The sequence below is a fragment of the Muntiacus reevesi genome, chromosome 6, assembly GCF_963930625.1.
Source record: "Muntiacus reevesi chromosome 6, mMunRee1.1, whole genome shotgun sequence".
Classification (NCBI taxonomy): domain Eukaryota; kingdom Metazoa; phylum Chordata; class Mammalia; order Artiodactyla; family Cervidae; genus Muntiacus; species Muntiacus reevesi.
In genome coordinates, this window is record NC_089254.1 from 47,131,688 (window position 1) to 47,155,314 (window position 23,627).

The following is a 23,627-nucleotide window of genomic DNA, read 5'->3' on the forward strand; positions in this document are numbered from 1 at the left end:
TCTTAATGCACTGCTGGGATGTACCACTCCCATATAGTAATAACAATTACCTGTGCTTACACCACAAATATAATCAAAGAGTTGATGAACTGGCTTCTGAGTAAGTTCAACCAATTTTCGTAGTGTCTGAAGAGCAACCACACCTCTGTAGGAAAAATAAAAGGCAAAAATGAGAATCCCTGTTTTAAGGAAAGCTAATCTATTGGTCCCATCACTTCATGGGAAATACATGGGGAAACAGTGTCAGACTTTATTTTTTGAGGCTTCAAAATCACTGCAGATGGTGAGTGCAGCCATGAAATTAAAGGATGCTTACTCCTTGGAAGGAAAAGTCATGACAAACCTAGATAGCATATTTAAAAGCAGAGACATTGCTTTGCCAACAAACGTCCGTCTAGTCAAGGCTATGGCTGTGGTTTTTCCAGTAGTCATATATGGATGTAAGAGTTGGGCGGTGAAGAAAGCTGCGTGCCAAAGAACTGATGCTTCTGAACTGTGGTGTTGGAGAAGACTCTTGAGAGTCCCTTGGACTGCAAGGAGATCCAACCAGTTCATCCTAAAGGAGAGTCCTGGGTGTTCATTGGAAGGACTGATGCTGAAGCTCAAACTCCGTCAACTGATGTTGAAGCTGAATACGTTGGCCACCTCATGCAAAGAGTTGACTCATTGGAAAAGACCCTAATGCTGGGAAGGATTAGGGGCAGGAGGAGAAGGGGACAACAGAGGATGAGATGGCTGGATGGCATCACCCACTCGATGGACATGGGTTTCGGTAGACTCTGGGAGTTGGTGATGGACAGGGAGGCCTGGCGTGCTGTGATTCAGGGGGTCGCAAAGAGCTGAGTGACTGAACTGAACTGAACTGAATCTATTGACTAAAACAATCCCTGGTTTTCTAGTTTATAGGCTAACATGAAAACTAGTAATATAAATTAGCATCAGTTAAAATTGCCAAAGGTTTCTGGATTGCTTTTGAAAATACAGTATCTAAATAATGGTATTAAAACCTGGGTTACGGCAGCACATTTTGAATTGACACTAGTATTTCTTTAAATAAGACAATGAAGATATGGCAATATAAGGTATTTTAGCAGACACTGTAACTCTGGAAATTCCTTAAACTCTGTATTCACCGGTTTTGGGATGTCATGCATTGGTTTCTTCACTTACCAACATGGTTGGTAACCTGTGCCTCTACACATTTCATTTTCTGTAACTCATCAGTCATATTTTTAAGCTTTATTTATTCATTTTTTTAAAACTCTCAAAAAAAAAAAAAAAAAAACAAAAAAAAAAAACTCTCAACTATCTCAAGACAAGGTTCTGCACTAATGAGGTATTAATTTATGCTGCTGACTTTGTTCATTTCTGAATACTCACCAAAGGCAGCAACTAGCTTCAAATGTGAAAGATGAAACAGCCTAGGAGATACAGGCCAATTCAGGGTGTGTGTAACAGGTGGACAATCCTTAATACTGGAGGATATACATATACAATTAAAAGTTTTAGTATCAATACAAGGTGTGGAGCAGAGAACACTGTATTAATCTGGTACCATAAAATAAAATTTAGTGTCAAATTGTGCTTTGATATTGCAAGCACAAAGTCACTAGAAAATATTGTATTATTAAAGTAGAAAATGGAAGATTATTATTAATTGTAGAAATAATGTAAGTTCGAAGACAGCTGATAAGACAAGATGGTTTATGAGAGACACTGTGGATTTGATGTGCCTTTAATGTGAGACATGAAGAATTAAAGATCATGCCAGATAAAATATATTTAACAGTGTGCCCTCCGTTATCTTATGAAATGGAAAATAAAACATGCACACACACATGCACATATATATATATTCATACAGAAAAAATATTTGAAGAAATAAATCAAAATAGTAAAAATAATCTTGGATACATGAGATATGACTGTTATGTTTGGCTTGTTTCTCTTTATATTTTTTTTTTCTCCCAAGTTTTACTTGTATAAGCCAGAAGAAAACTGTTTTTAAAATGCAGTACTCATAAAGTAATTCTGGACAAATTTTAAAATCAGTATTATTTCTACTAGGTCAATTCTATGTTTAATGCTGTACCAAGCTCTGTTTTGTAAAAGAAATACAGGGCATGGGTTCCTTTTCCCATGAGCCTTCTTATCTTACTCGTTCTATACAAATTTCCCACCCTAGCTGCTTTCTCATAGTCCCCTAAACCAGGGTTTCCCAACAGCAACATCATTAACATTGTGGGCAAGATATTCCTTTGCTGTAGGAACTATTCCAGGCATTGCAGGATATTTAGCACCAATTGTTCTCTTCTCACTAAATTAAAGCAGGGATCCCCCAGTTGTAATAAGGAAAAAATGTCTCCAGACACTGACAAATATTCTCCAGGGGGGCAAAATCATTTCCAGTGGAGATAATCACTGATCTCAACCCAACTTCATCCTAACCAATCTCTGGATTTTCCCAAGTGTCTTCACTTGAATTTTCTCCCTGTATTGACTAATAAAAAAAATCAAATACTCTTCGGTCACAAACCTCTTTTCACTCTATAGATCCCTCACTCTAAACAGACATTTGAATGCTCTTTAAGGTTCTTATTTCAGATCTCAACTGAAATGTTATTTCTTCAAGACTCAAAATCATGATCACTCTTTAAAACAGCACTGTTATGCTCTATTCCTTCACTTTGCCTTATTTTTCTTCATAGCACACATTACACATTTGTTTTTCTAGTTGTTCTCTCTTAAGGGAAGAGTTGAGATGGCAGGGAAGTAGAACACAAGCTAGAAATTTTAGGGGGAAAAGATTTATAAAACTAAGCCAAAGTGTCTAGCCAACAAATAATAAGGAACTACACAATCAGCAAGCATGAATGGATTGCCAGTAGTAAGAAAGGAGTCTGATGGTTAAACTGGTGAATTTTACCAATTGGTGAAAGGAGATGGTAAAATCTCCTTCTGAGCTAAGAATGCATTAAATATTTCTTGTGTACACCAGAACTGGCATCTACAAGATGTAGGGAGTCGAAGTTACTGATACAGGCTCCTTTTCTAACAATCACTTTATTACTAGTTGACTAATACATATAGGTAAGATACACACAATAAAAGAAACGTAACATTATACAACACTGCCAAAATTGTAAGAGAATCATGGTTGATAAACTGTCTTAAACTACCAAAAATGTCTGAGAAGATCAAACTAAAACATAAAGACTAGGTCACATTAAAATAAAAGGAAATTCAGGTATATATTAAAAGAAGTTCTTAGAATTAAAAGTTCTTAGATTGATAAATCAGTAAATCAAGAAAAATAATTTTATGTTTCACTTTAGAATTTGATTTTATAATGACATAATTATACTGAATCAGTTTAAAAAATTCTTACAATTGAACTGATCTATAGGTATGCTTTTTTTTAATTGATGTATAATTGCATACGACATTGTACCAGTTTCACATGTGCAATGCAATGATTCAACATTTGTATGCACTGCAAAATGACCACCCCATCTGTCACCATATAAAGTATAAATTTTTTTCCTTATGATGAGAACATTTAAGATTTACTTTTTAAAGAAACTTTCAAATTTGCAAATACAATATTATTAACTACAGTTCCTATGCTGCACACTATGTCCCCATGACTTACCTATTTCATAATTGGAAATGTGTACCTTTCACTTCTCTTCTCTCATTTCACCCACCCTCCAACCTGCCTTCCATATGGCAACCACCAAGCTCTTCTCTGAGTCTTTGAGTTTTCTCTTGCTTTGTTTTCGTTTCTTTTTTTTTTTCCATTTATTTTTATTAGTTGGAGGCTAATTACAATATTGTAGTGGTTTTTGTCATACAATGACATGAATCAGCCATGGATTTACATGTAGTTTTCGTTTCTTATATGTCATATATAAGTAAAATCAAACAGTATTTGTCTTTCCCTGTCTGACTTATTTCACTTAGCAAAATAACCTCAAGTTCTACCTATGCTGTCACAAATGACATTTCACTCATTTTTATGGCTAAGCAGTATTCCTCTGTGTGTGTATACACATATCCCTCACATATTCTTTACACATTCATCCATCAATGGACACAGATTATTTCTACATCTTTGCTATTGTAAATAATGTTGTAACAAACAAAGGTACAGATATCTTTTCAAATTAGTGTTTTCATTTTCTTCTGATAAATACTCAGAAAGGAAATTGTTGGATAATATGGTAGTTCTATTTTTTTATTTAGGATATATAGTTTTAAAAGGATCATTTTTCTAATACACTAATGGACAGAGAAAACAGTCTTATAGTCACCAAGGGGGTGAGGGTTGGGGAGAGATGGAGTGGGAGTTTGGGGTTAGCAGATATAAGCTATTATACACAGAATGGATACACAACAAAGTCCTACTGACCAGCACAGAGAACTCTTTTCAATATTCTACGATAAACCATAATGGAAAAGAATATATTAAAAAAAGAATGTATGTATGTTATAATTGCATCACTTCTGTTATACAGCAAAAATTAAAACAACATTGCAAATCAACTGACTTCGGTAAAAAGAATTTTTAAAAAATCATTTTTCTAGCTTTACCTGGTTCCTCCACCATCAATTGCGAGAATTCGGATTCCTCTTCCTTTCACTGGATCCACATAGCCAATTAAGGCCAAAATTTCTCTAACTGCAGCCTGTAGAGTTTCATCCTTAATTTGTCTCAGTCGTAGTAAGTACGGAATAATTTTTTCCTATATTGAAAGTAAAGACATTTTGCTGCTTTTGTCACAAGAGTGAAAATATATCATTGTTTTTAATCAACACATGTAGATCATCTCATGTAATCAGAATGCCAGTGTTTATTACTTTCTTAGTAATCTTAAATGATAGACTAGATTTTCACATATTACTGTCAACTAATATCTAGAATGTATCTGTCCTAATACCCAGGCCAAAAATTAATTTCAATCCAAATATTTTATAAAAGTTTCAGTGCTTAAAAACTAGAGAAAATGTCATTTGCTTAACACAAATTTACAAAGTACTGTCACAACAAAAGGTTAATGTAATATAGTTCATACAATATTTTGTCTGAATCCTAAAGAGGATGAAATTGCTTCATAGTAATTATTGGAAATTAAACGTGTTATTAACAGAAAAAAATAAACCATCTCGTGTATACTGCATATGGAACACAAGGGTAGCTCATTATGAAATATGAACAAGTGTTAATAAATAAAACTAAGGTAGAAGGCAAAGGGTGACCATTACAAACAAGTAATTAGTTTAAACAAACTTGAGACCTCAAGATTCTAAGCATTCAACTTCATATTGTTGATCCAAGGTAGGAGACTAAATAAATCCTAGGGGTTCTATGCTGAGTTTACCTGAGCTTCTCTAGCTACTATACACAGAAGCATCTCATCTTGTCAGCACCCCAAGTTTAGGAGAACAATTGAGTCACAGCTATACTTGTGCCTTGCCGTTGTTCAGTCATGCCCACTCCTTTACGACCCCCTGGACTGCGGCAGGCCAGACTTCCCTGTCGTTCAGTAAATCAAGTGACCTCACAAGGCTGCAGTCATTCTGTCTACTATGATAAATCAGATTTGGAAGGGGGATAACTGCTGGGAAGTATAACTTTTCTTCCCCTGAGGCACTTGCTGATTTGGGAAGAAAAGAAGGATTGAAAAGCTGGGCTTGGTTCAGACAGTGGGCCATGAATGGAGGCCAGAGTAATCAGCTAAGCATTTAGAATCTCCAGGGTTTGGAGCCACAATACTGAAGCCTTGAGGGGCCTCAATCACATGACTGGTTTCACCTCAAGACATTTGCTAGATTCTTTATGTGGAATGACAAGTTCAAAAGCTAGAATGAAAAACTCTGAGAATGGGATTTTCTGTAGTTTTGAGATTTTAGTGGTCAAGAGGGTGGTGGTGGTAGAGAGCACGCCAGGTTCTCAACTAAAAGTCCTAGAAGAATATACCCTAAAAACTGGGCAAACTAGAGGTGTCAGCCAATAAGCCAGCCATGACGCAGCTCTGACCCTAACTTAACTGAAGCTATCAGTGCCTCACTCTGTATGTCAAGTAAAGGAACAAACAGACTATCTCTGGAAAAAGAAATCATCTGATATGGTCTAGAGCCTATGCAATATTTAAAATTTACAACATCCAGCATCCAGGAAAATTATAAGGTATGTGAATCTGGTACCAAACAACCAAACACCAAAAGGTGATCTTGATGTTATTATAATAGAATAAAAATAACAAAAATAAAATTAGTATCCCCAAACGTACGTGTGTGTGTGTGTGCGCGCGCGCGCGCGTGCATCTGACTTTTTGCAATCCTATGGACTGTAGTCCACCAGGCTCCTCTGTCCGTGGAATTCTCCAGACAAGAATACTGGAGTGGGTTGCCATTTCCTCCTCCAGGGCATCTTTTCTACCCAGGGATCAAACCCAAATCTCTCACATACTTAGGAATTAAATTTTCAAAAAACTAACAAAAGATATACAAGACACCTACATTGAAAAGTTTTTAAATATTAAGTGCCCTGGTCTGAATATTTGTGTCTTCTTAAAATTTCATATGTTGAAATCTTAACTCTCCCAAAATGACAGTACTAGGAAGTGAAGCCTTTGGGATGTGCTTGGTCATGAGGGTGGAGCCTCTATGAATCGGATTAGTGCCCTTATGAAAGAGGCTCCAGAGAGAGCCCTTGGAGACTCCAGCAGGTGAGGACACAGTGAGAAAGCACCCGCTGTGAACCAGGAAGAGGGCCATCTTCAAGAGCAATCATGGTGGCACCTTGATTTTGGACTTCCAGCTCTCAGAACTCTGAGAAATAACTGTCTGCTGTTTCTAAGCTACCCAGTTGGTGGCATTTGTTATAACACAGCATCCCGAATAGACTAAGACATTGAGGCAAAATAAAAACAGTCCAAATAAATGGAAGAAAACATGATTTTCAAGGCTTGGAAGACACTACTGTGAAGACTTAATTCACCACAATTACTCCATAAATTTAATGTAATCTCAGTATGATTTTCTTATTTTTAAATTTTTTTGATAGTATCAAATTCCCCAAGAAAAAAAATGAAGAAATAAAAGGTTGTCTGAGGAGGACTTACATTTACCTGAGGAAAGAAGAGAAGTGAAAGACAAAAGAGAAAAGGAAAGATAAACCCATCTGAATGCAGAGTTCCAAAGAATAGCAAGGGGAGACAAGAAAGTCTTCCTTAAGTGACCAATGCAAAGAAATAGAGGCAAACAATAGAATGAGAAAGACTAGTGATCTCTTCAAGAAAATCAGAGATACCAAGGGAACATTTCATGCAAAGATGGACACAAAAAAGGACAGAAATGGTACGGACCGAACAGAAGCAGAAGATATTAAGAGGAGGTGGCAAGAGTACACAGAAGAACTATACAAACGAGATCTTAATGACCTGGATAACAATGATGGCGTGATCACTCACCTAGAGCCAGACATCCTGGACTGTGAAGTCAAATGTGCCTAGGGAAACATTACTACAAAGTTAGCGGAGGTGATGCAACTCCAGCTGAGCTATTTCAAATCCTGAAAGATGATGCTGTCAAAGTCCTGCACTCAATATGCCAGCAAATTTGGAAAACTCAGCAGTGGCCACAGGACTGTGAAAGGTCAGTTTTCATTCCAATCCCAAAGGACAATGCCAACGATGTTCAAATTACTGCACAACTGCACTCATTTCACATGCTAGTAAGATTATCCTCAAAATCCTCAAAGCTAGGCTTCAACAGTATGTGAACCAAGAACTTCGAGATGTTCAAGCTGGATTTAGAAAAGGCAAAAGAACCAGAAATCAAATTGCCAATATCCATTGGATCATAGAAAAAGCAAGAGAATTCCAGAATAACACCTACTTCTACTTCATTGACTATACTAAAGCCTTTGACTGTGTGAATCACAATGAAGTATGGAAAATTCTGAAAGTGATGGGAATACCAGACCACCTTACCTGCCTCCTGAGAAACCTGTATGCAGGTCAAGAAACAACAATGAGAACCAAACATGGGACAACAGACTGGTTCCAAATTGGGAAAGGAGTGTGTCAAGGCTGTATATTGTCATTCTGTTTATTTAACTTATATGCAGAGTATATCATGTGAAATGTGGGCTGAATGAAGCACAAGCTGGAATTAAGATTTCTGGGAGGAACATCAATAACCTCAGATATGCAGATGACAACACCCTTACAGCAGAAAGCAAAGAGGAACTAAAGAGCATCTTGATAAAGGTTAAAGAGGATAGTAAAAAAGCTGACTTAAAACTCAACATTCAAAAAACAAAGATCATGGCATCCAGTCCCAGCACTTCATAGCAAATAGATGGGGAAACAATGGAAATAGTGAAAGACTTTATTTTCTTGGGCTCCAAAAGCACTGTGGACAGTGACTGCAGTCATGAAATTAAAAGATGATTGCTCCTTGAAAGGAAAGCTATGACAAACTTAGACAGTGTATTAAAAAGCAGAGACATTACTTTGTCAACAAAGGTCCATATAGTCAAAGCTATGATTTTTCCAACAGTCATTTACAGATGTGAAAGCTGGAAGATAAAGAATGCTGAGTACTGAAGAATTGATGCTTTTGAACTGTGGTGTTGGAGAAGACTCTTGAGAGTCCCTTGGACTGCAAGGAGATCCAACCAGTAAATCCTAAAGGAAATCAATCCTGAAAACTCATTGGAAAGACTGATGCTGAAGCTGAAGCTCTGATACTTTGGCCACCTGATGCGAACAGCCAACTCATTGGAAAAGACCCTGATGCTGGTAAACATAAAAGGCAGGAGGAGAAGGGACAGCAGAGGATGAGATGATTGGACGGCATCACCAACTCAACGGACATGAATCTGAGCAGCTCCATGAGATGGTGAGGGACAAGGAATCCTGGCGTGCTGCGATCCATGGGGTCACAAAGCATCGGACACAACTGAGCAACTGAAAAACAACAAAGTTGATTCTAAAACTTATACAGAAGCACAAGTGCCGAGAATAACTAAGCCAATTATTAAGAGGAAGAACAATGCTGGAAGATTTATACTACAGACACCAAATTTATTACAAAGCTACAATAAATTGGGCTTCCATAGTAGTTCAGATGGTAAAGCAGGAGAGCCAGGTTTGATCCCTGGTTTGGGAAGTTCCCCTGGAGAAGGAAATAGCAACCCAATCCAGTATTCCTGCCTGGAGAATTCCAAGGACAGAGAGCCTGGTGGGCTGCAATCCATGGGGTTGCAAAGAATTGGACATGACTGAGCGACTAACACACACAATAAATTAGACAGTACAATATTTAAACAAGGATAAACAATGTATTAACAGAAAAGAATACAGTGTTCAAAAATATATCCATAAATAATCACCTGATTTACAATGACACTCTTCAATAAATGGAGTTAGGTCAACTAGATATAGGCATTTCATAAAATCAAGGCTCCTACCTCACACTATACAATCAAACCTATTCTAGATAGTACATGATATTCTATAATAGTATATATGTAAAAGTGAAAGCAATAAAGTTTCAGAACCAAACACAGGATAAATCTTTGCCTGATTTTAAAACAGGCAAAGATTTCATAAATAGGACACAAAGTGCTAATCATAAGGAAACTATTTATAAACTGTAGTATATTAAAATTAAGAACATCTACTCATCAAAAAACATTAGAAAGAGTGAAGGTAACCTGAGTAGACGAATATATTTATAAGACACATAAATGTATAACATATACAGATGTTATAATATATAAAGACATATACATAATTAATAAAGAAAATTTCCAGGTCAAATAGAAAAGGCTGATTAACCCAACAGAAAAATGAGCAAGACCTGGCCTAGGTGCTTCATGAGGGCAGTAAACAGTTCAGCTCAGTCACTCAGTCATGTCCAGCTCTTTGAGACCCCATGGACTGAAGCATGCCAGGCTTCCCTGTCCATCACCAACTCCTGGAGCTTGCTCAAACTCATGTCCAACGAAGTCGATGATGCCATCCAACCATCTCATCCTCTCTCATTCCCGTCTCCTCCTGCCTTCAATCTTTCCCAGCATCAAGGTCTTTTCCAATGATTCAATTCTTTGCATCAGGTGGCCAAAGTATTGGAGCTTCAGCTTCAGCAGTAAACAAATGGCCAATAAACACTGGAAAGCTGCTGAACTTCACAGTTACCAGAAAAGTACTAATTAAAGCCACAATTAAAATCACTAAACATCTAACAAAATGGCTAAAATAAGAAGATAATATAAGGCATTGGAGAGGAGGAAGCATAACCAGAAGGCTCATACAATCCTGGTGAAAGTATCAACTGATAAAAGCACTTTGCAAAGCCATCTGGCAGTACCCACCAAGATGAGAACAGGCATGTTCTGTAAGCAGGACTGCTGCTGCTGCTGCTGCTGAGTGGCTTCAGTCGTGTCTGACTGTGCGACCCTATCAGCTGCAGCCTGCCATGGGATTTCATGGGATTCTCTATGCAAGCAAACTGGAGTGGGTTGCCACATCCCCCTCCAGGGTATCTTCACGACCTAGGGATGAACCTTGGTCTGCTGCACTGCAGGCAGGCTCTTTACTGCTGAGCCACCAGGGAAGCCCAAGCAGGACTGCTACTATTATGTTTTCCAAAAGATACATCCCAGAAGTACTATTCCTAAGTATTTCCAAACAGGAAGCTACCCAAATGTCTGCTACATTGCATTATATCATTCAACAGGATACATAACAATGAGAATAAACGTTCCTTAGCTACACTCATCAGTATAGAAGGTTCTCACAAACATCAATGCTGATGGGGGTGGGGGGACATAAAAGAGCACATTCGGTATCATTCCATTTATATAACAAGCAGAAAGAGGTACTACTAACTAATCTATACTGCTAGAAAACTGATCAATCTTTTTAAAGATAATGATTGGAAAGGAGCATAGAGAGGCTTTTGGAAACATTCTGTTTCTTAACTGGGTGGATGCTACATAGATGTGTTCAATTTTTGAAAATTTATGGAGCTGTATACTTATAGTATATACATTTTCTCTGCATAATATTTTTACAAAAATTTCAAAAAAGACACAAGAAACAGCTTGAAGGGCACCCTACTAGTCAAAGTTAAAATAAATTACACATTTAAAAAAAAGGATGAGGGAAAGATTATGGAAACACAACTTATGAAAAATTATGAGTTCATAATGATAATAAAAAGAAAAAAAACACCAAGGATTCATCTCACCATTGAAGCAGCTTTTAGAGCAAACTCTTTACTTTGAAAACTGGAGACTAAATAGAAAGAAATTATGCATTTCTTTTACTTTTCCCGCAACATTGATTTCTGAGAGTAACCAAATAGCTTTAGCTGGGTGAAGAAAGCTCTACTTTACAGGAACATGTCAATTATAAGGCAGAAGGAATGACAGAATTAGAAATTTATCATTCTGCAACCCTAATAAAATGACAAGTTTTGGAAACAATTAGGTTAACAGTTGGTGGACTAATATTTTTAGCCTAACTGTACAGTGAAAAGATAAGACTGTAATCTTCCAAATTCAGTGGTAACCTTAGCATTACTAATTGTTGTTCAACCAATTATGTTTTGACATGATGCAATATAAAGTGAATAATATCTGCAGTGTGCTCCAACAAGAAAACGCTCAATGCAATCAAGTCTTTATATTTAAATTCCAATGTGCAAGAAATAAAAACGAAGAAGGAATACATCAACAATACCAACAAAAAGGAAGCTAGGTAAGCTCAGAAGTTTAGCCACTCTACAAGAAAATATATATCAGATTTCTCCAAGATATTGAAGGGTCCCTGGATTTAAGGTCAGTTATGAGTTCTCAAAGTTTCTATTAACAAAACAGGTCACAAGAGACTAAAACTGAAAACTATCCAGAAATCCATCAACACTACCATGAGTAAATAAGCTGCAATACACTCACACAATGGAATACAAAAGAAACAAGAATGAATGACCTACAACTACCCACAACAATGTAAAAGATTCCTACCAGTGTGCTGAGCTACAGAAATAACAGTTTACATAATGTACAAAACCAGACAAAACTAACTTGTGATCCTTTTTTGGGAGACTGTGACTGAAACGGAGTCCAGGGGAGACTTCTGAAGTGCTGACAAATTCTGCTCTTCATCTGGGTGCTGGCTATGTGAAGGTGTATGAAAACTCATTGAGCTTTATACTTATAATTGCATGTGTATCATACTTCAATAAAATGTTTTTCTTAAAAGTTCTTTAAAGTATGCATATTTTTCTTAGACGTTTGCTTTCAGTGTTAAAATGACTTAAAAGCATATCCATATTAGGAAAATTTATCTTTTAGGTAAGAGATTACACATATATGAAAGATAATTACAAATTCAATGAAGATGATAGTCTAAAGATTAGCTATTACAATATATGCATTGTATGAAATTTGAGGGAAAATTAATTTAAAATGTGTAACTTTTTAGCAAGATTGTTATCAAACTGTTGAATAAATATGAATAAGTTAACTGACAATTTTTTGGATGGCAAGTAAAAACTAAGCACTGATGGATCTCTAACAAAATATTAACACTATCCAGTCTTTATATGACATGTCCAAATTGTTAATTATATGTTACAAATAATCATAGTATAGAGGTAAAGAGACATCATTCACATTTTATGGCATTTTAGGGCTTCCCAGGTGGCAAGAGTGGTAAAGAACCTGCCTGCCAAAGCAGGAGACATGAGACAGGTTCGTTCCCTGAGTTAAGAAGATCCCCTAGAGAAGGGAATGACAACCCACTCCAGTACACTTGCCTGGAGAATTCCATAGACAGAGGAGCCTGGCAGGCTACAGTCCATGGGGTCGCAAAGAGTCAGACACAACTGAAGCGACTTAGCATGCATGCTACCATGAAAACAGTCTACTTACATAGATCTAAATTATTTTCACTGTTTTATATTTGAAAAAACTGAAGCAAAGAAAATCTATTTGTTTTATTAACAGAATCACATGTTCAACTGCCAATAAGATCATAAAAATTTTTAGACTTTCAAATACAAAAAGATCATGAAATAAAAACAAGTAATGGTTTCACTTATGAATCATAACTCCTGTCTGAACAGTAGCTGCATAGCATAAACACTTAACACTGCATTTAAGAAAACCTTGGTAGCTATTAGGCAATTCAACTAACACACTGAGATATATCTTCTTATCTTGGAAGTATCTTAAAAGTACAAACAAATATGAGTACTAAGAGCATAACAAATCACAGAAGAAAAATGAGCATTTAGTGCAATGCATATCACAAAATAAATGGGCAATTACTAAGAATGTAAAACACCACATGTATGATAAAACCACAAAAAATAAAAATTGAAAAAAAAAAGAAAGGTGTTGCCTTCCCCATTTCAGAAGGTTTACTAGTACTTTTATTCCAAGAAAAAACCAGACTAAAGGTAATCAAAATTACCTTGACAGCCACTCCTTTCCCCTCAGGAAATTCTAGAAGATGGAAAGTCAGTTCTTCAACTCTATTAATGCAGAGCCTTGGGTCAGTTGTTCTTCTTAATGCTTGAACTAACGCCCGGGTTCTGTTATCAATACTCACTCTGGCAATGATCTGCAAAGACATATTAAAGTATGTATGATTCGAGTATGAAAACTGCTCCAGTGATAGCAACAGATGATCAAAGTTCTTCAATCACATAAGGAAATGAAACTTAGAAATCTGATAAAAATTAAAACTTAAAATCACAATAAATTACGACTTGCCTTTTCTCGCTGAAGAGATAACCGCCTTTTCTCCTCTATGTTTTTGTCTTTGCTGACAGCCTGCTCAGCTTTTGTCGCCTCTTCCCGCTCTTCTAACTGACTCTTTGAATCATACTTCAGTTTGGGGACAAGTCCACCAATATAACCACCTACTAAGGCTTGTACACCTTCCGTGGGACGAGACAGAAAGTTAGCAATACTCTGTTTAGTAGAAATGGGAAGAACCTCAGGTGTCTCACTGGGACTTCCAGGCTTGTCCTCAGAATATAAAGAAGCTTCTGAGTCTAGCTTCTTATCAGACAGGATGCCAGGATCTGGAGAACTGGGTTTCTCATCTTCAACCTTTTTAAGTTCAAGTTCTGATTTTTCCTGGAAATGTTGATCTTCCTTCTGTTGAGACATTTTTTCCTCACGCTTGAAGTATGAATTAATATGACTTGACAAAAAGTAGAATGACTCTCCAAATTTTGTGGTTATATTATTTGTGTAATGAAAAAGGCTTGGTTTACCTATATTGTCTTTCTCTATAACCTGAGTTTCCTTTGCTGGAAGAGAACTCTTTTCTGCTGACTTGTCACTATACTTTTTCAGAAACTTGATGGTTTGTTTAATGCTTTTCTGTTTTAGCCAACCACTATCTGTCACTTTTCTTAATATTCGAGAACTTGGCTTAAGCTGAGCTAAACGAGAAATCATTTCATTTTGCTTGCCAAAGACAGCCTTTGAAACAGAGTTCAAAGTATTTTTAATACGGGACATACGAGGGCTCACTTTTGTAAGTCCCTTGGGAGCAGAAGTGCTAAGTCTCAAGATTCCAAGATGTAAACCATGGTGGCTTAGGGGGGAACAGTGCTTACTGCAAGAATGAGCTTCACTTTTGGTCCATTTACATCTTATTCTGCTTGTGTGAACACCTCTCTGTAGACTGATGTGGCTTATCCTCCCATAATGTTCAGGTGAGCACAAGAAAGGCAGCTGCTTGCTCCTCTGCTTCCCACAAAGACTTCTCGCATTACTAAGGAGGTAAATATAATATAGATCTATAGTCAAATTAATAGACATAACTTAAAAATTACTTATTTTCTATACGTTATGACTTTCACTTCATTCCTGAACGCTTCATTTAAGAAATGCCATAATTCATGGTCTTACCTAAAATGGCAAGAAAAAAAAAAAAAAAAAGATTAGGATTCAAGGTAAAACTGAAGTTGGGGAAGAGATAAAATACATTACTTGAACTAAACTCATCAACTTGTCTCAAAAGAAGATAGGACAATATATTTTCATGATGGCAATAGAGACCTCATTTTTAAGCAAATAGAAGGTAATTAAATCTTTTGGTATAGAAATCCGTGAGAAAAGAAAGTGAGTAGTACGATGTTTCATGAAAACTAATTTAGAGAAATTACCGGATAGATAAGGTCTCCAAAACACAAGGCCGAACATGCAACTGTGAAACAAAATCTGTATTCATGGTAAGACAAGGAAAACTTAAACAGAAAGGTTCTTCTCTGCCCCTTGACCTCCTTTCTACCTGCACTCTCGACCTACCACACCTCCCCCACCAGCAGGAATCCCTGCTCCACATTCACAGCAACATTCTCCCAACATCAGCAAGACAGAACATCTTTTCTTGACCTTGTAAAGGGTCCCATGACCCACTGTGATGGTACAAAGTCTGGATTATGCAAACTGTCAATACACATTATTTTATGCACAGCCCTCTGTTTCAAAAAAACTTACATAAATGGTGTCTCAACTTCTAACAAGTGGGAACAGTTCTCAGACTTTTCTGAGATACTCTTCCTGGGTTATAATCCTCAAATCTGGCTCAAATAAAATTTCCCAATTCTTTCTTAGACCTACTGATTAATTTTTCATTGACACAATTTAAATATTCTGCTGTTTTTCTTCTTTATTATTGAAGTCTCGACTAGTTTATGTGACACTAGACATTAAGTTCTTTGAGGACAATAATCAAGTCTTATACTCCTATTCACTGCAAACCATTTATAGAATATTTAATCTGAAACTTAGTCCCCCTGAAACCGAGTCCCTCTATTGAATTTATTAACCTCTATCCAAAATGTTATTCTCCTGTTCAACACCTGTTCCCCTCAGGATTGAGGCATATGAAAGAAAAGGAGGGACTCAAACCAAGCAGGACCCTATGGGACCCTCTGATGCATGAAAGCCTCTCTGTGTCCCCAATTTCTTGTTTGTAAGAAAAAGGCCTTCAGCCTCTGAGACCCTCCCTGAGTTCCAAAGGGCAGATTCAAACAGTTAATTAAGAGAGTGAGGGAATGCAGAGACATCAGTGCAGAGATGGGGCAGGGTCCTGGCTCAACCTGGGGGGATGTATATAACAATCAGACAGAAATCTCTGAGTTCTTCTACGGGAACTAAGGCCCCTCCCCAGGAAGACGATGGTAATGTCAGGCTGAGCAGAAGCCCTAAGACCCAGACTGGCTGGAACCAGAAAGCTGATGACTGAGAGGCCTGGGACACCGTTTTGTCACCTCAACCTATCAGAAGAGGCCCCCCCCCACCAAATTCTGCTTATAAAATCTCTTCCCCCAAACCCACCAGAGTTCAGGTCTTTCAAGCAGGAGCTGCCTGCTTTATGGCTCTTGCAATAAACCTTCTCCCACTCCAGACGTGGACATTTCAGTTTGTCTGGCCTCACTGTGTGTTGGGCTCACGTTCAACAACTTGATGCCAGATATAGTCCTAATGCTGAGACCACAAAGAGGATACCAAGAAACCTTCAGTTTAGAGCTTGGGATAGCCTTGTAAAGAAGATTTCATGGTCTAGTAGTAACTGCTCATTTAAGCAAAGAAGTCAGACTAGAATAAACTATGTGCACACATGCTAAGTCACTTCAGTAGAGTCTAACTCCTTGAGACCCCATGGACTGTCCATGGGATTTTTCAGGCAAGAGTACTAGACACCTTCTCCAAAACTATGTGTAACACCTAACAGACAGAGGCTCATAACCACAACATGAATGCCATTTAAAACAGACATTTTGCTCTTTCAATTGGTAAAATGCAAATAATGGATAATATCCAGTACTGATAATACCCTGGGGAAATGGGACTCAAAGGGCTACCTGACAGAATCTAAGGAAATTTTAATAGCTATCTATCAAAATTTTAAAGGCACATGTTCTTTGATTAGTAGTTCCACCATAAAGAATCTATCCTACAGAAATAACTGCACAGGAGTACAGGTATATATACACATTCTTTGCCACATTGCTTGAAATATCAAAACACTGATAAACAACTCTTAAGTGTCTTCTAGAAAGGGATGGTTAAACAAACTACAGTAGATAACATACAACACAATGAATTACAATGTAATGTTATATAGCAGTTAGGAACTAGATGATCCAATGTATCCAATGTATATATCCTTCATATACAGTATAGAGAGGAAGACAAACTGCAATAACTTATGTATGAATATCATACACACAAGGATACACAGATGTAGACACAAAGGTATTATGTAATACAAGAAAACAAAAACCTACATATGCAGCTGAAATCTGTGGCTACACACACATACACACATTCTGAAAGGGTAAGCATCTGTTTATTTATTCCTGTGAACTGAGAAGTGGAATTGAAAGAGAGGGGCTTTCGAGAGAACAGCTTTTGAGAAGGGCTTTTACTTTTGGATGGATTCTATTATTTACAAAGAGAAGGCATGGTATTTGTAATTTAAGAAAACAATGCAATGCACTTTAATAGATGGTACTATATGAATGGAAGACACAAAGTCAGAGCAGACATCCAGATAAGTCTGAAAAAAAAAAAAGATGCTGAAAACTGGGCAAAACAGTAATTTATCACATGGTAAAAGATGAGAGGGGAAGGAGAGAATTCTAAATAATGGGGAAAACAAACACAAACAAACAAAAAAAAAGCATTTAAGAAAGCACACACATTATAAGCAAAAATTGCAAGCAGTCAATTCTTTCCAGGACCTGGAGCCAATAATGAGGGAGAAGTTGAAGATGATACTGCAAAGACAGGAGGAGCCAGATTATGAAGGGTCCGACAATCTTGCCATAGAGATTAAAGATCGAACTGTCAATGAACTATGTTAAGCAAAGGAATGACATTAGGAAGAGCTTCCAGCAGATCTCTGACAGATGGAGTGATGGGACAAGACTGAGAATGACACGAATCAAGAATCCATTGTGACTCTTCAGAAGATAGTCTGAACTAACATCTTTCCAAATTGCACGTGAACATGCTATTTTAAAATCTGTAGAGGGGAGGAAGAAAAGAAGCAAAACTATCTGCCTTGCTGACTCTTCAGAACCCCTCAGGATCTGCAGTCAATGTAATAAGCTGAATTAACACAAAAGTTTCACAATCTCCAGCACAGAAATACATGATAAAATACATCTAAAGGACTCGTGGATAAAAAAGCTATACTCAAAACTAATAATGGACTCCTGTAACTCAACAACAAAAATCAAATAACTCAATTAAAAAATGGGCAAAGAACTTGAACAGATGAAAGATGTCATCTTTCTCCAAAGAGACATTCAGTAAATAAGCACAAGAAAAGATGAACAACATGACTGATATCAGAGAAATACAAATCAAAACCAAATGAGGTATATATCCCACACTTATCAGGGTGGCTATTACCAAAAAAAAAAAAGAAAAAAATACCTGAGAAATAAAGGACACTTCCAAAGCTCAGGCAAGAGACTCTCTCGTTCAGCAATCCCCACTGAAGGCGAACTCACAGTTAAAGAACCATCACTGCAACAGACGACTGGCATGTACAGCCAACAGGAAAAAGTGTAACCGAGATTAGAAACAATAGAAAAAAAATTAAGTAGGTTTAAGACGTTCAGTGATAGAACAAAAATAAGGCAGCAAAAAAAAAAAAAAAAAAAACTGTACAAAATGTACAGGAAGAATAAAATTTTAGAAATGAAAATTCCAGCTACAAGCTAGTTACTAGATGTTACTGTAATATAATGACAAAGAAAGGCTGAAAAGGAATACGGGAAGTATATACCAAGGCCTATATAATCAAAAGAAAGCAAAAAGCACTTTAAAGCAAAAACATTAAATAAGATTAAAAAGGCATACTATTCCACAGTAAAAGGAATAATCCATTTATTTAGAGTTATTAAACCTCAGTTTCCTAGGTCTTGGAGAACAAGACAACTTATTAATAAACAAGTAACTAATACAATGTATAACAACAGATCGAGAAGTACCATGAAGAAAGATAAAGCTGGAGGCTGGGTAGAAAAGGGCCCAGGGACGGCTATTTCAGCTGATGTAGTCAGAAGAATTGAGTCGACACGTTACTGGAGATCTGAATGAACTGAGGAAGCAAATTATTTACAAGTATCCAGGAAAAAAGCACTCAAGGCAGAGGAAAAAGCAACCAAAGCTTTGGAGACAGGAATGACCTTTGTCTATTCAAGAATAGTAAGATTAAGGTAGTTAAAGTAAAGTAAGAAATAGGAGAAACGGTAGACATGGGCCCAAGGGTCAAGCAGAGAACAGAGCTATAAAAGCCGGGATTACAATAAGGGATCTGCATTGTTTCTTTCCAATAAGAGATAATCCTCAAGACCGACAAGAATACACCTATCAACTTGGCAAAGAAATACAGTATATAAAGCAAATCTGAAAAGGGGAACAATTAAGGGAAGTCTAGACAATCTCATGATTATACAGTTTTAAAACACTCTTCTAGAAGCGACAGTTATCAGGCCAAAACTGCCGAAAAGAGCTGTCAACAAAATCAACAAGCTGAATTTAACTGCTCCCAAACCACACTAGTAGATGCAGATAAGGGTTTGGAGAGCAAATTGAGCTGAGACAAAACTTAGATTGCAAACAGATAAGAAGATAAACTGTAAAGTGCCACCATCAACTGAGAAAAAAGCAGGAGGACCAGACTATTTATAGGATAGTACAAATACAGATGCAGGCATAAATAGAAGAGTGAGGCCTAGACCAACCACTGGGGAATGGAATGAAGTTGTAACTAGAAGAAATTCAGGAATTGCTAGGTGGAGGCTCCGCTAAGGATGGAAAGAATTAATTTATGGGGGACTTCACTTGGTTATACTGCAGTTATGCAGACATGAAGTGACAGAGGTTTGGAGTGGATTAGGATAAAAGTACTACAGGAGATGACTACTGCTCTGAGCCAAACTTTGAAAACGGAGCGATCAGCGAAACACAGGACGTGGTGACAGCAAACAGGGTCAGGAGAGGGAGGTGTCAAGACAACTTAAGGGTTTTTAATCAGAGAAACAGGGAGAATGCCATTTGTGGATATGAGATAGCTTGGAAGGGGGACAATTTGATAAAAATCTCTTGGTTTTACAGAATGCAGAAACAGTGGGGCATTCACATGGAGATATACTACAGGAACATAGGCTGTTGGATTTATGTTTGGAGTTACTAGCACAGTGACAGCTGAAATCCTAAGACTGGATTTACCAAAGAAGGGTATACAGTTGATATTTCTCCAGAATTTGGGGATCGCAGAGTTTGATAAAAGTTTTCTCTTCCTCAAAAAAATGCTTATCTGCATATATACACTATATTTTCCAAGACATTTCAGGATATTTACAGAAGTACTAAAGTATTCCTTGGGTTTCAAATTTTAAAATTCTGGTGTGGAGAGAACAAGGGTAGCGCCTTGACAGCCATTCAGAGTTAGGAAGAGGTAGTTTGCCAAGCAGGAAAAAAAAAAAAAAAGCACAGGAGAAAAGACATCCAGAAAAGCTCAGGGCAATGGCAGGACGTCGGAAAAAGTACTGGACAGTGAATGAAATAAAATATAAGACATGGGAAACAAAGGTCAGAACTAAGACAAGACAGGAAGATGTTCGGCTAAGAGTTCTATGATTTTTCACAAATATATGTTCCACACCAGGAAGCAGTAAGTACCCTCTGGCACAAATCCTCCGTCATTATTACTAAGCAAAAAAACAACTCAAAGATGTACCTTGATTAACTCTGCACTTGAAGCAAGTAAACATATAAACTAGTGAAAGTGATCTTTTCATCCAACATGACTTGTTAAAACGACATTGCTCTCAAGGTTTTAATTGAGATCTGACCCAGGAACAGAAAAACAAGATCAACACTGAGAAAAAAGTTTAAGAAAAATCATGAAGTAAGAATATGTTCTTATATTCAAACTACAACTAATGTGCACAAGAGCTTTGACAAAAACAGCTACAATGGGCATGAAATATTTGACTCATAAGAGGCATTAAACTCTCGGTTCACAGTGCAACAAATGTTTCTAAAACTCCCGGATTTAAAAATTCTTAGTATTTCACTGTCTTAACAGCATTTCCTCGATACACCAAAACCTACTTTTGCCATTTTTGAAAGCTCAATAATCGGGACTGTTGGGATGCAGTTCCACTGGGATGTTACCGGAAGTAAAAAGCACCACTTTAAATAGGATTATGTGATAGTTCCTCATCTAAGTTCTCCCTAGGTGTCACTACTTTTTATTTAAAGTTATCATAGTGTTAGGTATAGAAACCAGTCTCCTCCCCGCATGATGACTTACATGACAGCGACTGGAAGCAGTGCAACAAACCTTCACCTATTAAACAGCACACATCTGAAACCGATTAAGCAACAGGAGCGGGGGACAGAGTTCACTGTGGGTGGGGTGACAAGGAAACTGCTGATAATTAAAAACCTGGAGCAGCCGACTCATCAGGTGTACTGACAGCGGGGAATGATGTAGGTAGAACAGGGACGCGGTTTTGACACGCAACCGGGACCTGCCGGAGCACCTACTGCCAGGGGAAGTCAGACAGACTCAGGGAACCTCGGCTGCGAGGCGCGGGGGCGGAACTGACAGCTCCGGGCGGGACCAAAAAAACCTAAACAGTCTGAGCCGTGCGGACCAGCAAAGCCCACCAGGCCAGAAGAGGCGGAGAGCATCGCGCACCCCTCAGGCCTGGGACCGGCGGACCCTTCCGGAGCCCGGTCCGGGCGTCTCCCCGCCCTCTCGCCCTGGAAGCGCCCTCCGACGAGAGATAAGAAGTCCCGGAGGGGCAAATGAGTCCCCGGGGCGACTCGCGGCCTTCTCCCCTCGCCTACCGTCCCGCCGGCCCCCCACGGGCCACCTACCCGGATGCAGGCCGCAACTACTTGGGCGGCAGGGGCGACGCGCCTTTCCCCCGTACGCGCGTCCCCTCTGCCCGCCAGCATCAGCTGAGCTTCCAGCACAAACACCGGGGCAGCAGCTGGGGCGGTACCCTCCCCCAGCTCCGTCCCGCCCCAGCGGAAGTGACGCGGGGCGGCCGGGTCTACTCGCCGGCCGGAGAGGAGCTCCTCCGCCTCGCGGAGGCCTCTGCCTGCCCGTCAGCCGCCGCTCCGCCCCTCCCCAGACATGCGCAATAGAGCACGGCTGAGCGCGGCCGGGAGACGTGCGTGCGTGCACTTGCCTGCGGGCACCAGCCGAGCCGCCGCCTTGCGACCAGCCGTGGGAGTTTCTTTGGCTCCGCGGGCTTGTGTGCAGGCCTCAGTACGCGTTCAGCTGAGCTAAGCATCCATCTCTGCGTCCATTGAGATTTTGTCCGCTCTCCTTCAGGTTCCCGGAACCCGGGCTGTGTACCAGGCGCCTGGAGGATGGTGAGCGGCATGGACCGGGGTCCTAACCACTCTGCCGTCACCATTCCTGAGCTTCGCCACTTGGACTAAAAATCGCTGGAAAGCTCTTTCACATACGTTATCCTGTTGGAAGTCAGCCAGGAAAGCCCCGCTACCCTCTTCATTCCAAAGGGTCCCACACTTAACACATTCGTTTTTCAATCCTAACATTTTATGCCTACCAAGTATGCAAATCGCCTATACAACCCATAAGGCAAATACAACTCATGCCTTGTTTCTGTACGTCTGCAAAGTAAGAATGGGCTTTTCATTTTTAATAGTTTAGAAAAAAAAAAAAAAAGACTTTTGGGACACGTGACATTGACACCAAATTCAATGTTCTTTTTTTAAAAAAAAAAGGTATTTTTTAGAGCATAGCCTTTATATGTCAAGAAGCTTTACTGCTAAAACAGGGAATTTGGATAGATACTGTAGCTTCCTCTAAACAAGTTGAGGTCAGAAAACAGAAAAGTAGCCATTACTAACCTCAAAATGTTACCATGACAGATTCTCTTTTCTCTAGACTTGTCTTGTCTCGCAGGGGTGAATGTTACTGCTTTAGTCCATATAAGATGATTGTGAGGTGTTTAAGGAAGGAATTGTACGAGCTGTCACATAGAGGGTGTTGGACTTACACCTTGTTTTTTCTTTTTAATTAAGAGGAGGAAGCCAGCTTGCCAGGCTCTTGGGGCACAAATGGCTGGATTATGTACATCATAATGCCTGATAAACCGCTGCTGCAGTGCGTGATCTAGACAGGTTATTTAGCCATACTATAGTTAAAAGGTACATGCATAAACTAAACTTTAGAGGCATATGGAAGTAACCTTAGTTTCAAAGAGACGTTCTTCGCTATTGTTAAAAAAAATTATACTTGTTAAAACAATAGACTTTACTTAGGACTTTTGCCATAGATGTCAAGACTTTTGCAATTGGGGAGAGAGATCGGGCTGAATTACAAATACAACAAAGACAGTTGGATATGTGTAGCCAAGGAGCAGAGAGGCAGGGGCCAGTGGATGGAAAATTACTAAGAGGGGACGCCAAGGGTAGGGGTGATTCTTGCTAAAGCATTTTAACAAAATTCTTGCTGAAGACTGACCAGTGTGACTAGATATCAGGGGTGGGAGATGGTCTCTAAACTGAC

The 23,627-nt window shown here is 38.5% G+C and overlaps 1 protein-coding gene across 2 annotated transcripts in view; it reads right to left on the reverse strand.

Annotated features, from left to right (window-relative positions):
• Nucleotides 1–22,098, reverse strand: part of PNPLA8 (patatin like phospholipase domain containing 8) — a 42,791-nt gene extending 20,693 nt beyond the window's left edge. Inside the window, exons 1-5 of one of the 2 annotated variants that reach the window (XM_065938543.1) lie at nt 21,959–22,098; nt 13,799–14,813; nt 13,497–13,646; nt 4,594–4,745; nt 51–145 (exon numbers count right to left, since the gene is read on the reverse strand). In XM_065938543.1, coding sequence (XP_065794615.1) covers nt 51–145; nt 4,594–4,745; nt 13,497–13,646; nt 13,799–14,557 — 1,156 coding nt within the window. In that variant the 5' untranslated portion in view covers nt 14,558–14,813; nt 21,959–22,098. Of the gene's footprint in view, nt 1–50; nt 146–4,593; nt 4,746–13,496; nt 13,647–13,798; nt 14,951–21,958 lie in introns of both variants that reach the window. The other variant, XM_065938542.1, reaches the window with a different exon arrangement.
• Nucleotides 22,099–23,627: the final 1,529 nt, after the last annotated feature.